The 16,244-nt window shown below is 44.3% G+C and overlaps 2 protein-coding genes across 18 annotated transcripts in view; one reads left to right on the forward strand and one right to left on the reverse strand.

The window, feature by feature from the left end:
* Nucleotides 1-10,737, reverse strand: part of ITSN2 (intersectin 2) — an 83,137-nt gene extending 72,400 nt beyond the window's left edge. For 6 of the 17 annotated variants that reach the window (XM_083495024.1, XM_083495034.1, XM_083495022.1 and 3 more), the window contains exons 1-2: nucleotides 9,926-10,087; nucleotides 3,796-3,859 (exon numbers count right to left, since the gene is read on the reverse strand). In XM_083495024.1, coding sequence (XP_083351150.1) covers nucleotides 3,796-3,823 — 28 coding nt within the window. In that variant the 5' untranslated portion in view covers nucleotides 3,824-3,859; nucleotides 9,926-10,087. Of the gene's footprint in view, nucleotides 1-3,795; nucleotides 3,860-9,476 lie in introns of all 17 variants that reach the window. The other 11 variants (XM_083495023.1, XM_083495031.1, XM_083495028.1 and 8 more) reach the window with 6 other exon arrangements.
* Nucleotides 10,715-15,979, forward strand: MRPL19 (mitochondrial ribosomal protein L19). Its single transcript, XM_083495086.1, has 6 exons — nucleotides 10,715-10,851; nucleotides 12,253-12,370; nucleotides 12,463-12,581; nucleotides 13,212-13,346; nucleotides 14,143-14,324; nucleotides 15,569-15,979. The coding sequence occupies exons 1-6, from the start codon at nucleotides 10,758-10,760 to the stop codon at nucleotides 15,794-15,796; spliced, it is 876 nt and encodes a 291-aa protein (XP_083351212.1). The 5' UTR covers nucleotides 10,715-10,757; the 3' UTR covers nucleotides 15,797-15,979.
* The last annotated feature ends 265 nt before the right edge of the window (nucleotides 15,980-16,244 follow it).

Raw genomic sequence — 16,244 nt, forward strand, 5'->3', positions numbered from 1 at the left:
CAGGCAATACCAATGAGACGGAAACATGGAAGGTGCCTAAAGAAGCCAGGGTGGCTATCTAAAGAACTTTTAACTGAGTTATGATTAAAAAAGGATGTGTACAAAAAATGGAAAAGGGGGGGAAACCACCAAAGAGGAATTCTAACAAATAGCCAGCACGTGTAGACACAAAGTCAGAAAAGCTAAAGCACAGAATGAACTCAGGCTTGCTAGAGAGGTTAAAAGCAACAAAAAAGGTTTTTATGGATATGTCCGTAGCAAAAGGAAGAACAAAGAAACAGTGGGGTCACTCAGAGGAGAAGATGGTGAAATGCAAACAGGGGACACAGAAAGGGCTGAACTCCTCAATGCCTTCTTTGCCTCAGTCTTCTCCGATAAAGAAAACAATGCCCAACCTGAAGAATTTGGAGCAAATGATTCAGCAAAGGAAACACAGCCCAGAATAACTAAGGAGATAGTACAAGAATACTTGGCTAGTTTAGATGTATTCAAGTCTCCAGGGCCAGATGAACTGCATCCAAGAGTATTAAAAGAACTGGGAGATGTGATCTCAGAACCACTGGCAGTCATCTTTGAGAATTCCTGGAGAACAGGCAAAGTCCCGGCAGACTGGAGGAGGGCAAATGTTGTCCCTATTTTCAAAAAGGGGAAAAGAGAGGACCCAAATAATTACTGCCCAGTCAGTCTGACATCAATACCAGGGAAGATTCTGGAGCAGATCATTAAGCAAACAGTCTGTGAGCACCTAGAAAGGAATGCTGTGATCACCAATAGTCAGCATGGATTTCTGAAAAATAAGTCATGTCAGACTAACCTGATCTCGTTTTTTGACAGAATTACAAGCCTGGTAGATGAAGGGAATGCAATGGATGTAGCCTACCTTGATTTCAGCAAGGCATTTGACAAGGTGCCCCATGATATTCTTGTAAAGAAGCTGGTAAAATGCAGTCTTGACTATGCTACCACTCAGTGGATTTGTAACTGGCTGACTGACCGAACCCAAAGGGTGCTCATCAATGGTTCCTCTTCTTCCTGGAGAAGAGTGACTAGTGGGGTGCCACAGGGTTCTGTCTTGGGCCCGGTCTTATTCAACATCTTTATCAACGACTTGGATGATGGACTCAAGGGCATCCTGATCAAATTTGCAGATGACCCCAAACTGGGAGGGGTGGCTAACACCCCAGAGGACAGGATCACACTTCAAAACGACCTTGACAGATTAGAGAACTGGGCCAAAACAAACAAGATGAACTTTAACGGAGAAATGTAAAGTATTGCACTTGGGCAAAAAAAAATGAGAGGCACAAATACAAGATGGGTGACACCTGGCTTGAGAGCAGTACATGTGAAAAGGATCTAGGAGTCTTGGTTGACCACAAACTTGACATGAGCCAACAGTGTGACGCGGCAGCTAAAAAAGCCAATGCAATTCTGGGCTGCATCAATAGGAGTCTAGCATCTAGATCAAGGGAAGTAATAGTGCCACTGTATTCTGCTCTGGTCAGACCTCACCTGGAGTACTGTGTCCAGTTCTGGGCACCACAGTACAAGAAGGACACTGACAAACTGGAACGTGTCCAGAGGAGGGCAACCAAAATGGTCAAAGGCCTGGAAACGATGCCTTATGAGGAACGGCTAAGGGAGCTGAGCATGTTTAGCCTGGAGAAGAGGAGGTTAAGGGGTGATATGATAGCCATGTTCAAATATATAAAAGGATGTCACATTGAGGAGGGAGAAAAGTTGTTTTCTGCTGCTCCAGAGAAGCGGACACGGAGCAATGGATCCAAACTACAAGAAAGAAGATTCCACCTAAACATTAGGAAGAACTTCCTGACAGTAAGAGCTGTTTGACCGTGGAATTTGCTGCCAAGGAGTGTGGTGGAGTCTCCTACTTTGGAGGTCTTTAAGCAGAGGCTTGACAACCATATGTCAGGAGTGCTCTGATGGTGTTTCCTGCTTGGCAGGGGGTTGGACTCGATGGCCCTTGTGGTCTCTTCCAACTCTATGATTCTATGATTCTATAAGCCCAAGAAAGCTTTCTGTTGAATTTCTGATTATGCAACCGTTAAAGACACACTGGCAGGAAAAAAGGAACCAACCGTAGTTCAGGAAGTGACAATGCCTCTGGGAGTTAGAATGGTCCAACATAATCTAATAACAAATTTCAGCCATTTCCTCTTGTGTGTGTCTCAACAGGTTTTTACGGTGAACCCATGTTCAGTACAGAAGCAGCAGCCAAGGCTCAGGGGCTCTGCACCCACCCAAGGTTCAGCGCCTGGCCTCTCCAGTGAAAATAACCCCTTGGGCAGAAGAGAGAGCATTGTGCAAGACCAGAGGTAGCCAAGATGGTGCCCCATGGGCATTGCTGGACTTCAACAACCATCATGCCTGACATACTGACCATGTTAATGGAGGCTGATGGGAGTTTTGGTCCAACATCCTGAGGATGTCCTGTTGGCTATCCTTAGACTGGGAGATCAAGGATTTAACCTCATACAAGATCACTCTGTAGACTCATCACTTTTACACAGGTTGAGTTAATATCTAGTTGCAAGTCCCTTTTAAGTATTAAAAAAAGTATTAAAACTTCCTAAATCATTATTTTGAAGTGTTTTATTCAATCATAAAATAAAGACAGCCAATTATGCAAGCTTCAAAAGTGGTAATGCTCAGTGTGAAGAGATTAAGTATGCATGGAAAAACATGAGAATGTTTCACAAACTTCTGAGTTATTTAGAGAAACAAATTGCATGCTTTAATACTTCATGCAGTAAATGCAGCCTTGCAGCTAGCAGAATATTTTACACTGCTCACATGTGGGCAAACATTTGCATGAGGTAGCAATTTTTTTACTTATCCTCAAGCCTATCTTAACTTCTCTGTTCTAAATATCTGCAACAGTGAAATTAATTTAATTTTACCAGCTTCAAGGGTTTAATGAGCTTATCCTGAAATTCCATTTTTGGTTCTTACTGGACTTCCACAGCAAATTCAGCAGCTGTAAAACTATTTTCTTTCCTTCTACAAACAAAATCAAAAAGATGATAAACTAATATGTAAATATCAAAGCTGTATTCAAAATAAATGCTTTTAGACGAGCAATTTAAATGATGTGAAAAGCATTTATCATGAAATATTATGTCTTTAAAAAATTGATTTTAAGACTGTATTCCTAAACTTATTATTCTTATTCTTATTATATTTGTACCCCACCCATCAGACTGGGTTGCCCCAGCCACTCTGGGTGGCTTCCAACATATATAAAAACACAATAAAATATTAAACATTAACAATTTCCCTACTTACGAGGTTTCTCACTAAACACAGCTGGGCTTAGTTTTTTGTAAACGTGAACAGGATTGCTTTGCACATGTTTTCTGCTACTACACTTATTACCTTAAGCAACAGAACGTCTACAAGCCTTTCATAACCTTTTTTGGGGGATGGGGAGGTACCATTTATGTGACATGGCCTGATAACCAAGGACACAGCTTGCCACTCACAGCTGAAGAGCTCCAAAGGCTGTCACACTGTTCACAGGGGATGTTTCAAGCCTTAAAATACAGTAAAATTAGCAGCTGCTTCAGGCAGCTCATGGTGCCCTCTATAAGCTCCGGCAGAAGGATCATGGAAAACACACAGAACAAAATTCTGTAGGCAAAAGTAGATAGTCTTCAGAAAATTTACCAAAATTGTGAGGCATATCAATCTTAGAATTAATCAATAATACTGTAATACACGAGAAAGACAAAAAATCTTCCTCCTCAGAGGATACCCTACACAAGAGCTCCTTACCATTCATGGCTGTGGGAATGTGAGTCATTCTGCTCTGGAATGGTTCTTCCTAGCTCTCAGCCATCTGCAACATAACAACATTGGACCATGAATAATGCAGCAAGGGCAGGATGTCACTCAGCTCCTGCTAAGCAAAACCAAAGTATACCCCCTTCAGCTGACATGCCTGACAACAAACTATACAGAATTCTGTACCACCGATAAAGATGCTGAAATGACAAGGTGTGGGGAATGGGATTTTTACTGGGTATATGATGCAGCCTAGAAACTGGAAATCTTTCCTTAAACTGAGAATGGGACCAATTGTGGAATGATGAGAAACAATAAAAGGCGGAGATTAAAACACAAAAGAACAACTTGGAACAAGAATAAATATTGCAACTATATTTCTTTTCAAGGGTTAGCATAAATAACTTAATGAATCAATGTCTCTAAGCTACAATCTATAAACGCCTTATTTTGAAGGTGAGGTAAAGTAAACGTAAAGGACCCCTGGACGGTTAAGTCCAGTCAAAGGTGACTAAGGGAGCCGGCATTTGTCCACAGACGGCTTTCTGGGTCATGTGCCCAGCAGGACTAAACCACTTCTGGCACAAGACACTATGACAGAAACCAGAGTGCATAGAAACGCTGTTTACCTTCCCACTGCAGCGATACCTATTTATCTACTTGCACTGGTGCGCTTTCGAACTGCTAGGTCTGCAGGAGCTGGGACAGAGCAACAGGAACTCATTCCATCGCGCAGATTCAAACTGCCCACCTTTTGATTAGCAAGCCCAAGAGGCTTGGTGATTTAGGCCACAGCGCCACCCATGTCCCAGGTGAGGGAGGAATTGGATACAGGAAAAGGAGAAGGTTCAGCAACAACATGACTTCAACTATCCTTGGTTAAGGAGGGCAACCAAGATGGGTCTGGACACCAAGTCTCATGAGGAATGGTTGAGTGAATTGGGTATGTTTAACCTGCAGAATAAGAGACTGGGAGGAGATATGATAGCCATCTTGAAATATCTCAGGGGCTTTCACATGGAAGATGCAGAACACTTGTTTTCCTGCTCTGAAGGGTACAACTGGAACCAATGGCTTCAAGCTCCAAGAAAGAAGATTCCAGCTAAACATCATGAAGAACTTTCTGATGGTAAGAGCTGTTAGACAGTGGAACAGACTCTCTTGGGAGATTGTGGACTCTCCTTTCTTGGAGGTTTTTAAGCAGAAGCTAGATGGCCATCTGTTAGGGATGGCCATCCAACTTTAGTCGAGATTCCTGCATTGCAGGGGGTCGAACTAAATCAGTGGTTCCCAATTAGCTAAGTACTTTAGAAAATTTTGCCATCTCTATGGTAGTTTTTGTTATGTGAATGGTGCCACAAACCCCATGGGGTCCACAGACCACCAACAATGATCCTTGGGATCCCTCCCACCTCTACGATTCTACAATCCTAAACCAAGGTATTCCCATATGTGGCTGATTTAGCAGAACCCAGTTGTTGCTTTTCTGCTTTGATCTGTAAGCAGAATAGCAATTTCTGCCTTTCCCTTTTCATCAGCCTCAGATACTGAACCATGGCAGGAGGGCTAAGGAACACAGATACTATTCTCCCTCACTGTAGCCTCTGCAGCTGCCATTTAGGGGGAGAAATCTGTGTTAACGCAATGCTATTTGGAAGTGATAGAGCAGATTCCGAGAGAAGGCGGATGCCTAGGAGTTTTTGAAATCAGTTCGAAGGTTACTTCTCAAGCAAACAAATTTTTGACTCTTGAAAGTGATTTATGAAACTTGCAAGAAATGAGGCAACTTGATTTCAATGCTTTGCATCTACTAAAAGAGAGAACACACAGGCAAGAAATTACACACACACACCCCTTGATTCAGAAGAGAACATTATTAGGGAAAAATTGAAAGGATTAATTCAATTGGAACAATAATAGATTAAGAGGGTCAAATCTCTTGAGACATATAGAAGCTACAGTACTTAAAACACCAATTAACTTACATAAGAAATATACCAATAACTGAATCACACGGGAACATGAAATGGTGACACCATGATCTTTCAGACCCTCAGTGGTGCTTCCCACCCTGAGCTATTTCATCGACTGAATGACTACAGCTTCTCTGGCCAAGAGAGTCACAAGATACCACAGGCTTCATATATCCTCTCATCATTGCCATTTGTGGGCTACCAGGACAATGTTGCAGTTGGTGGAGAGGTAACCAAAGAACCGGCCCAGGTTACCGACACCCGGCAGACATAGCACAAATCAACAATGTTTTTCTGGGCTGCATCAACATAAGCACTGTGTCCAGCTCAAGGGAAGTCATAGTACCACCCCTATACAGTGGTACCTCAGATTACATACGCTTCAGGTTACAGACTCCGCTAACCCAGAAATAGTGCTTCAGGTTAAGAACTTTGCTTCAGGATGAGAACAGAAATCGGGCTCTGGCGGTGCGGCGGCAGCGGGAGGCCCCATTAGTTAAAATGGGCTTCAGGTTAAGAACATTTTCAGGTTAAGTGCGGACCTCCAGAACGAATTAAGTACTTAACCTGAGGTACCACTGTAATTCCACCTGGAGTCCTGTGTACAGTTCAGGGCACCACTGTTTCAGAACAATGTGGACAAGCTGGAATGTGCACAGAGGAGTTAGACCATGATGGCCAAGGGTCTGGAAACCAAGCCTTATGAGGATCGGACTCAGTTGGGGGAGTTGGGCATATTTAGCCCAGAGAAGAGAAGGCTAAGAGGTGACATGAAAGCCATCTTCCAATATCTAAAGGCTTCCTCAAACTCGGCCCTCCAGGTGTTTTGAGACTACAATTCCCATCATCCCTGACCACTGGTCCTGCTAGCTAGGGATCATGTGAGTTGTAGGTCAAAAACATCTGGAGGGCTGAGTTTGAGGAAGCCTGATCTAAAGGTCGGTCACATGGAAGATGGAGCAAGCTTGTTTTCTCTGTAGGACCCAAACCAATGGATTCAGGTTACAAGAAAAGATATTCCGACTCAACATTAGGGAGAACTTCCTGGCAGTAAGAGCTGCTTAACAGTTGAACAGACTACTTTGGAATGTGATGGCCTCTCCTTCATTGGAGGTGTTGAAGCAGAGGCTGGATGGCCATCTGAATGTTTAGCTGTAATTTCTGCAGTGCAAGGGATTGGAAGTGATGACCTTCGGGATTCCTTTCAGTTCTACAATTCTATGATTCTGTTATGCTTCTTAAAATCTTAAAACCACGGGGAGTAGCTTTGGGAATTAGTTTTCAGCAATATGTGGATGATAGCCAACTTTCTCTCTTTTTAATTTCATATTGAGGAAAACTCTGGATGTTTTGAAGTGGTGTTTTGAGTGCAATAATGGACTGGATATGAGCTAATAAAACGGAAGCTTAACTTTGGCAAGACAGGCAGGTGGCTGGTCAGTAGGACAGCTGAATAGGGAGGAGTGATAGATAAGGTCCACAGCTTAGGAATCCTTGTGGGCCTGTCCTTGGTGCCAGATCCTCACATGGCAACTGTAGCAAGCAGAACTTTGGCTTGTTAAAGCAGATTTGATCACCAGGTAGGCAACCTAAGGCTCATGGGCCACAAACAGCCCATGGGGGTTGTTTTAACTGGCCCACGAACTGAGCTGCCCTCTCGGTGAGTCCCCACACGCTGCGCTAAACCGGCACAGCGCGGCCCGGGGGCTCGCTTCTGTGGCGCTGGAAATCGCATCTGCACATGCGCAGATGCCAGAAATCACGGGAACATGAGCAATCCGGCCCGTGGAGGGATCTCTGCTGGAGTGAACTGGCCCAGGCAAGGTAAAGCTTGCCGACCCCTGCCCTGGTCAATTCAAACTGACCAAGTGTAACATACTCTATGTGGGTCTGCCTCTCAAAAGTACTGTATCAGGAAAGTTTAGACAGCAGAAATCTCTTCCTATCCTGTTTTTAGTTTCCATGTTATCCAATGTTAGTCATACTCAGAGTAAACCAATGAAATTAATAGACAGGACAGGAATTTCAATGAGTCCACCATGAATAGACAGTCATGGGGAAAAGAAAGTACACCTTCTTTGAATTCTGTGGTTTTACATATCAGGACATAATAACAATCATCTGTTCCTTAGCAGGTCTCAAAATTAGATAAATACAACCTCAAGGTCTATGAGCCCCATAACACCACTGTGCAGGGGTAGCAAGACACCATGACAACGAATCAACAAGGGGCACCACAACTGCACACTCATTGGAAACAAGCCCATGTCTTCCTTGGTAGGTCAATAGAAAAGCACTGAAATAGGATTTCGTTTAAATCCCACCATGGGAAAATGTGGAATCAAGGCAAAATTCATGTTTTGGATTCATACTCTGCAAAAGAGCGTGGATTGCACAAAAGAGCGTGGATTGCAGCTTCTGTTACATAGCTATTGTTGTTGCAGCATGCTGAGGTGTGCGTGCCATGATTGGTGGGTGGTGCTGTAGTAACCAGGAATACTGTGGACGTCTGCTGATTGCTGATGGGTTAATTATAGTTTCTACAGCACCTATGCAGTTGGCTTTACTATTAGGTACAACTCTGATGTGGCGAGATCATAAGATCACCCTGACTATTTCCTTCATTTTATTATGTTTAAATATGACCTTGTGTTGATCTTTATATCTGTTCTCATGAAAGAATAGCATCTTATACAAAGAATACAGTTAAGTACGATTACACAAAATGCAAAAGCCAAAATAGTATAGTATGATTAGTACAAATCGTGTTTCAGCTGTAAAATCTGGAAGATTTGCAAAATGCTAATTCTCATTATGCCTGTTAAGGTTGTTCTATTCATAGGGGGGGGGGGTTTGAGTGATTTACTATTCATTTTTGAGGGAAACAGACACATTCCCCCTTTGTTGGGAAAGCTATGACATGCAAGTCATAAGGAACTTTGAATATTAGTACTGTAATGTTGTCTTTCATGTTTCAGAAATAAAGTTTCCAGACCTTTTGGTTGCAGGTGACACTGAAATAACCAATCACTGACACTGAAATGACAGCCGGGGAGGGGGGAGAACCTTTTTGCCCCATTTTTACTGTATTTCTGCATCCTTACAATTTTAAAATGTTATTGCCAGTGTTCTTTTTCTAGAAAAAGAAGTGCTGGAACTCACAACAAATCCATAGTTTTCTTATAATGACAATGGTGGCCACCTGAGAGGTGCTGGAACTGAGTTCTGGCAAGTTCTGGATGAAAAAAAAGCCCTGGATTGCATTCTGAACACTGACAAGACAGGCTCTGTCCACCACAAACCATTATATCCAATTGTAAACTCAGAACCACAACTTCTTCCCCATATTGTTCATAATCACCTGTAGCTCTACATAAAAAAAATCCCCATGATTGTAAAAATACAAATTTAACTCTTAAAGATCTTCCCTAATATGCACCACACCTTCAGCTACTGCTGATCATCATGATCAATAGGATAGTCATTCTACTCCCGGCAAATCTCGTTTTCTGTTACTACCACCATGGTGGTTTCCATTTTTAAAAAAATAGAATATAATTCTGATGATCTGGTTTGGCAAGGACTTCCAATACTTGACTATCAGAATCCTTATGCATGCCTTCCTTTATGTCCGACGATACTTTCCAGTCTATACATTTTTAAAATGAGGCTTAATCTCAATAAATAAAAGAAACTTACTGCTTCTTTGAAAATCTAAATGCCTATGTTTCCTTGCCTTGTTCCCTCGTCTCCTTGCCACCCGAGGAAAGATGCCGGAATGAACAGGGCCGCGGTTCCACACATGCGGGAAGCGGGCGACCAGAATATGCTCTTCCTAGCATCGTTCCCCGCCCTTTAGCTCACAGGGACCTCCGACCCATTTGAACCGCATTTAAACTGAGGTACCTTTTGTGCCGCGCCGCTCTCGAGCACGACAGAAAAGGGCACCTCAAGACGAAGCGCGAGAAAGGCGCCTCCAGCTGCCCCAAGCGCCCGGGGGCCGGAGAGCGGCGGCCCAAGCGAAGGCCCCGGCGGCCGAGGGAGGCCGCGCAAGACGGGGAGGCGCTCGGGCCTCGGAGGGGCCCTTGGCCGGCGCCCCGAAAGGCGGCCTGCTGCAGCCGGCGAGAGGCAGAGGCCTGGGCGCCTACCTGTTGCGCTCGCTCGCTCGGTGGCTCCTCTTCCTCCCTGGCCTGCTCCGAGCGAGAGCGCGGCCTCCTGCCTCCCCTTCCTGGCTCCTCTGGCTGCGGCGGGGCTGCGTCAAAACTCCGAAGATGGCGGGAGGGCGGCCCAGGGAGGGGCCGGCCGGGGGCGGCGGAGCCGGGGCTCGGAGCCCGCTTCGGAAGGCTCCCCTCAAGCACCTGCCGCCGAGGCCGAGCCCGCCCGGCTTCTCTCCCGGCTTGCGCCCTGGGGCGCGCCTCCCCCGCCTCGCCTCCCCGCCTCAGACCTGCCTGCTCCCCCGGGGGCGCCTGCGCGCAGGGCGAGGGAACGGGCCCATTTCGTGGAACCGGATAGTCGGGTCCTTAGTCGCTCTCTGATCAGGGGGCGACAGGCGAGGCGGGCCGAGACTCCAGGCTCCGCCGCCCGGTTTCGTTTGTTCGGAGGTGGCGCGTTTTTGTGTTTCCTATCGCAACCCGCCTTGTGCTCCTCGGGCGAAGGCGGCACAGAAATGTAACAAATAAAGGAAACGCCATAAAAACAGCAGAGAAAGGACCTGGGTTGCTGCCCTCTGTTCCAAGTGTGCTTTGCTGGGCTCCCTCCCCGTGGCGATTCCTCGGGCCGCGATGCTCCGTCCCGCCCGAGAGAAAAGCGCGACAGCCGAACTCGGCATCGAGACGAAGGCGGCAGAGGCGCGTCTCTTCGCGAACGAATAGCTCTGTGTTCACTCTCGGCGCCGAGCAAGTCCGGCCGGGCGCAGCGCGCGGGGGCTCGCATTTGGCTCAAGATTGTCCCTGCTGAGGCTGCCGTAGCCGCGCGCAGCGCATGCGCCGCTCCTGTTGCTGGCGAAAGTGCTTGCCCGCAGCTGTCATGGCAGCCGCTCGCGGGAGGCTCCCGCCTCTGCTCGGCCTGCGATGCAGTAAGTGCGGGGGGGGGGAGGATAAAAGGGGGTTCGGCTCACAAAACCCGGAGGGGCCAGGAAATTCCCGAGGGGCGCTCTCTGTGTGAGGTAGCGCTTCAAAGCAGTTGCTGAAGGAGCCGCTGCCGACGCCTCGGCACGTGCCCGGGGGCTCGGGGGGGCGACAGCGGCGCTTTAAGCACCTCGGCCTTCGCCGCCGCCGGTCATTCGGGGAACTGTACTTGGTTAAGGATGGTGAGAGTTTCCCCCTTGGAAACTGGGAATTGTTGTGACTCTGCGAGGAAAACGGGGGCCTCTTAACAGCTCTCACCCCCCCCCTTAACTACAGCTGCCAGAATTCTGGAGGGGGGGCGTATCATGGTGGCTTAAGCATAGGGTGTGAATGTGACGCTCGTCTATATGCAATCCCAGGCAAACTTAAGCACAACTCAAATTGATCTTTTCTTTTTCTTTTTTTGTAATGAAAGCTACAATTTGCTTTTGGAACAGAATTCAGGATAACATTTATCCTAGAGATACAGTCATGCCTCAGGATGTATCCATAATTTCTCAGCACAGGTTGAAAGGGCTCCCTAATTGAATTCTGCACACTAGAACTCTGCATGTTGTTTATACAGTCATACCTCGGGTTAAAGACGCTTCAGGTTGAGTGTTTTCAGGTTGTGCCCCGCGGCGACCCCGAAGTAACGGAATGGGTTACTTCTGGGTTTCGCCGCATGCACAGACGCTCAAATGACGTCATGGACATGCATAGAAGCAGTGAATTGCGACACGTGCAGACACAGGTTGCGTTCTGCTCAGGATGCGAACGGGGCTCTGGAACGGATCCCATTCGCATCCAGAGGTACCACTGTATGTAGAACAGAGTGGCAATGTGTACAGATGACAAACTTCATCATTGTTCATGATATATTGAAGTGTACATCAACTTCTACTAGTTATATTACGTGCATGGTCCAGTGTCAACATGTCAACCCATCTTATTTCTGTGTCATGGCTGGAGTTTTCTTCTTAGGCCTCAGTTTAAAATACAGGATGATACTTGCAAGCATTGCATATGTAGCTATAACATAATTTATTCTGCCTGTTAAGGTGTAGGTACTGAAGTATTTCCGAAACCTTGTGAATTGGTGTTGTAACCCAGCATTGTGCCCTGCCATTACTACTAGTCCAAATGTTTCTCAAATGCGATTAAACACAGATATCTCCTCAACAGGTGAATTGATTTTACACTGCAAATCTGCTTTCTCCTCCCACCATTCAATCAAATTGATCTTTTCTTTTTAAAAAATTGTAGCACAAAAGATGTATTAAACGACTCTTTTGCTGTAATGCAAAAAGGATCATGGAAGCTGAATGATTTACTTCCAGCCACGTTGTAACCAAATTTGTCTCTTAAAGGGAACCTTTCTTTCTCGGTTGGACACCTCAAATCTAAAGATGGAGAACCAGCAAAATTTAAGCCACCTCCAAAGCCAGTCATTGTTGATGAATCAAAAACCCAAACAACAGAGACACGGTAACAAATTTTTAATTTTATGTTCAGCTGTATCTCATTTGTTATTTATTATAATAACAAGTTACCATTTGCATTATTTATGTTTCTGACAGATTCTTGAGTCCTGAATTCATCCCTCCTCGGCAGAGAACAAATCCTTTCAAGTTCTACCTTGAAAGAAGCGACATGATACAGAGGAGAAAAGTAATGAATATTCCGGAGTTCTATGTTGGTCAGTTATGTCTAAAGTGGAACTTTCATAATATTGTGTTGGATATATTACCAAAAATAATGAATTCAATACCAATGCCATTTTATCTTCAATTTGAAAGACATTCCCAAATATTTTAACAAAACAAGTGTTGAGTCTTGCGGAATTCTGTACTTGGCCATTGAGACCACCAGTCAGTTTGAATTTTCCGGAAGGGGATAATTAATGGTCTCTTAATTACATTACATACATCTCCCCTGGCATGGTGCATAGTATTTGTCCCTGTTGTTTTTCTGAGCACATTTTAGTGGGGAAAAGATGAAAAGGGAAGCTATAGGATAGCTTTAGAAATTAGAAAACTTTGCCTCACTCATCATTCCACATCACTGTAGAGCTGTATGATTGTGTGTACTATTGAAACAATAATTTGAATGCTATTACAAAGCAACCATTCCATTATGCCAAAAACAGTCAACATGCAAAAGAAGCTATATGGAACTAATCTTTATTGTCTAATATCAAATCATGTACCAAGGTAAATAATAATAAATGCCATGCTCGTTAATGTACTAAAAACTAAGTTTGGTTTTTATTATCCTTTCTGCCTCTGTTGGTGAGTGTCCAGGCTTTAAATGGTTTCTTTTCTTGCAGGAAGTATACTTTCTGTTTCTGCCGCAGATCCCCATGCTAGTGGGAAAAGCAGCACTTTTGTAGGACTTTGTATTCAGCGATCAGGAAAAGGACTTGGTGCAACCTTCATACTTCGCAATATAATAGAAGGACAAGGTGGGTGCATACTTTAATTTTCATTGTTTTCCAGCTGAGGGAAGTGCTGGAAAGCCAGCAATGGCTTTAGTGGCTTTTCAGCAACATTATTTGGATATACTGAAAATATATTCCATATAGGGTAACTGTTGGATGTCCTTAAGCCAGGTTCAAACAATTAAAATAATGTTACCAAGAACTACTTAAGTTGGCATGAGGTTGCATGCAGGAAAACACTGGATTGGGATGCCTAGATTTTTTAATTAAAAAATCTGCATTGTATTGCAGATCCATTCTATTACCTGAAGTGTTAGGAACACTTTTTATTCTTGACAATCTAGTTAACTCTCCGTTCTAAAGGTAAAGGTAAAGGGACCCCTGACCATTAGGTCCAGTCGTGACCGACTCTGGGGTTGCTGCGTATGTCCGCAGACAGCTTCTGGGTCATGTGGCCAGCATGACTAAGCCGCTTCTGGCAAACCAGAGCAGCGCACGGAAACGCCGTTTACCTTCCCACTTATTTATCTACTTGCACTTGACGTGCTTTTGAACTGCTAGGTTGGCAGGAGCAGGGACTGAACAACGGGAGCTCACCCCGTCGCGGGGATTTGAACCGCCGACCTTCTGATCGGCAAGTCCTAGGCTCTGTGGTTTAACGCACAGCGCCACCCATGTCCCTCCATTCTACCAGCCCTCAAATGTTGTATAACTCCAAATATTGTTTATTCTTCTACCAACAAAAATTGGTTCATAACAAAGAGTACTGTCACCTATTTTTATAATGTCATTTTCTGTATTTATCAATTTTCCATTTAAGGTATTGAAATTTGCTATGAACTATACAATCCTCTAATCCAAGAGATCAAGGTTCTGAAACTGGAGAAAAGATTGGATGATAACCTGATGTATTTACGGGATGCTCTTCCAGAGTACAGCACTGTTGATGTTAACATGAAGGCTGTCCCACTTTCAGCTATGGAAGAAGTTCCTGTCAACAAGGTAGCAGCAAGGAATAACTGGTGTTTGTGACTGGCAACTAGTTATTCTGAAACATCATTTTGTAATATGAAGTTGTCGCATTGTACTATTCATTTGTTTTGGTGTTGTGATAGTGGTAGAGGCCCTCATGGGAACGGCTTTCTGCCCTTTCGTCATTACATTACACTTGAGATGGCTTAGCTCCTTTAGAGCTCAAACCTAGCAGGAAAGAAGTGTTTTCTTCTTGCTAGCAAGCAATGGCACGTTAGAGCTCCAATGAACTCCTGAGCAGTCTGAAATGGTTACCTTTAGATGTTGATTGGAGTTCTAACACAGCAGAATAGTTGAAGTATAGGGTTCTTAACTCCTTGTCATCAAGCTTGGATATTGCAGTTGAGCTCTATGGTTAATTGCTATCAGTAGGCAGTTCTATAATATATTTTGTTGTTGCTGTCTTTGCTACTATCCTTAATCAGTTTCTGTCCTCTACATCTCCATGCTGCTATAGCCGTTATTGAAGGCAACCATGATAAACACCTGCAGGTCTTCAAGTAGGCCATAGCAAAATAAAGAAGATGTTATTTTACGTACACTGGCATGGCTAGGGCAAAGATGGGAATTGTACCCTAAACGTAGTTCCCAAAAAATATTGCTAAGTGCTAAAATGTCATAAGAATTTGAGCATAACTGGCACCAAACTGAGAAAGAAACCCAGTGGGCAGTCCAGGGGATCACTGGAAGTATCTGTGCATACAGCATTGCTTATGCCAAGCAGGTATAAATGGGATGTCATTAAAGGTCCATAGAGTAAAAAAGGTAAAGGACCCCTGGACAGTTAATTCCAGTTAAAGGCAACTATGGGGTTGTAGCGCTCATCTCGCTTCAGGCTGATGGAGCCAGCATTTGTCTGCAGACAGCTTTCCCGGTCATGTGGCCCGCATGACTAAACCGCTTCTGGTGTAATGGAACACCGTGATGGAAACCAGAGTGCATTGAAATGCCATTTACCTTCCCACCGCAGTGGTATCTATTTATCTACTTGCACTGGCATGCTTTCGAACTGCTAGGTTGGCAGGAACTGGGCAGAGCAACGGGGGCTCACCCCGTCACAGGGATTTGAACCACCGACCTTCCGATCAGCAAGCCCAAGAGGCTTGGTGGTTTAAACCCTCATCCCTGGTCCATTGAGTACATATAACTGAAAGAAAAATACTCGCTGAATATCAAACATATGATCTGACATACATTTCTTTCAATTATGCTAGATGAAAGTCCGAATGAAACCGAAACCATGGTCAAAACGCTGGGAACATCCAAAGTTCAATATCCAGGGCATTAATTTTGACTTGTATCTTAATGAAAGACACAAAGCGAAAGTAGAAAAATGGCAAATGCCTTGGAATGAATTTGATATGCTGAAAAAGTATGATACATTAGAAATTGAGAAGAAAATCTGGGAAGAAGTGAATGAAGAGCTGAAAAAAACGGTATAGAAATTATGGAAAACTACATGTAAAGACTACCACCGTTAATTTTATCATTTTTATGTTGAATAATAAACACCCGTATGAATATTTTCAAACTGTTAGTTTTTTGCAGTGTCAGCTGTATATTCAAAGCACGAACTATTGCAATTTGCTTTATATTCTTCAATAAATTCATTTTGTGTTTAATAATATGATCAAGAAAATATTTGTAGGGCATGCAGAATACTTTTTTATCTATGATCATAGGAAACTGGAATTGAGTTAGATGTAGAACTCCCAATTTAGGAACAGTGGATGTGTCTACTAACTTCTATGAGGTTTAGATGGAACTATGAAAAAGCCAATAGCATGTCAACACTGAAAGCATAGAATCATAGAATCATAGAGTTGGAAGAGACCACAAGGGCCATCGAGTCCAACCCCCTGCCAAGCAGGAAACGCCATCAGAGCACTC

Source organism: Podarcis liolepis (assembly GCF_965112155.1).
Source record: "Podarcis liolepis genome assembly, chromosome: 3".
Lineage (NCBI taxonomy): Eukaryota > Metazoa > Chordata > Lepidosauria > Squamata > Lacertidae > Podarcis > Podarcis liolepis.

What these genes read in the sequence shown, in the direction of transcription:
- MRPL19 (XM_083495086.1), top strand. Translation starts at nt 10,758, where the DNA reads ATGCGCCGCTCCTGTTGCTGGCGAAAGTGCTTGCCCGCAGCTGTCATG. An exon ending in TCTGCTCGGCCTGCGATGCA is followed by an intron (nt 10,852 to 12,252) that starts GTAAGTGCGGGG and finishes TGTCTCTTAAAG; the next exon opens with GGAACCTTTCTTTCTCGGTT. An exon ending in ACCCAAACAACAGAGACACG is followed by an intron (nt 12,371 to 12,462) that starts GTAACAAATTTT and finishes TGTTTCTGACAG; the next exon opens with ATTCTTGAGTCCTGAATTCA.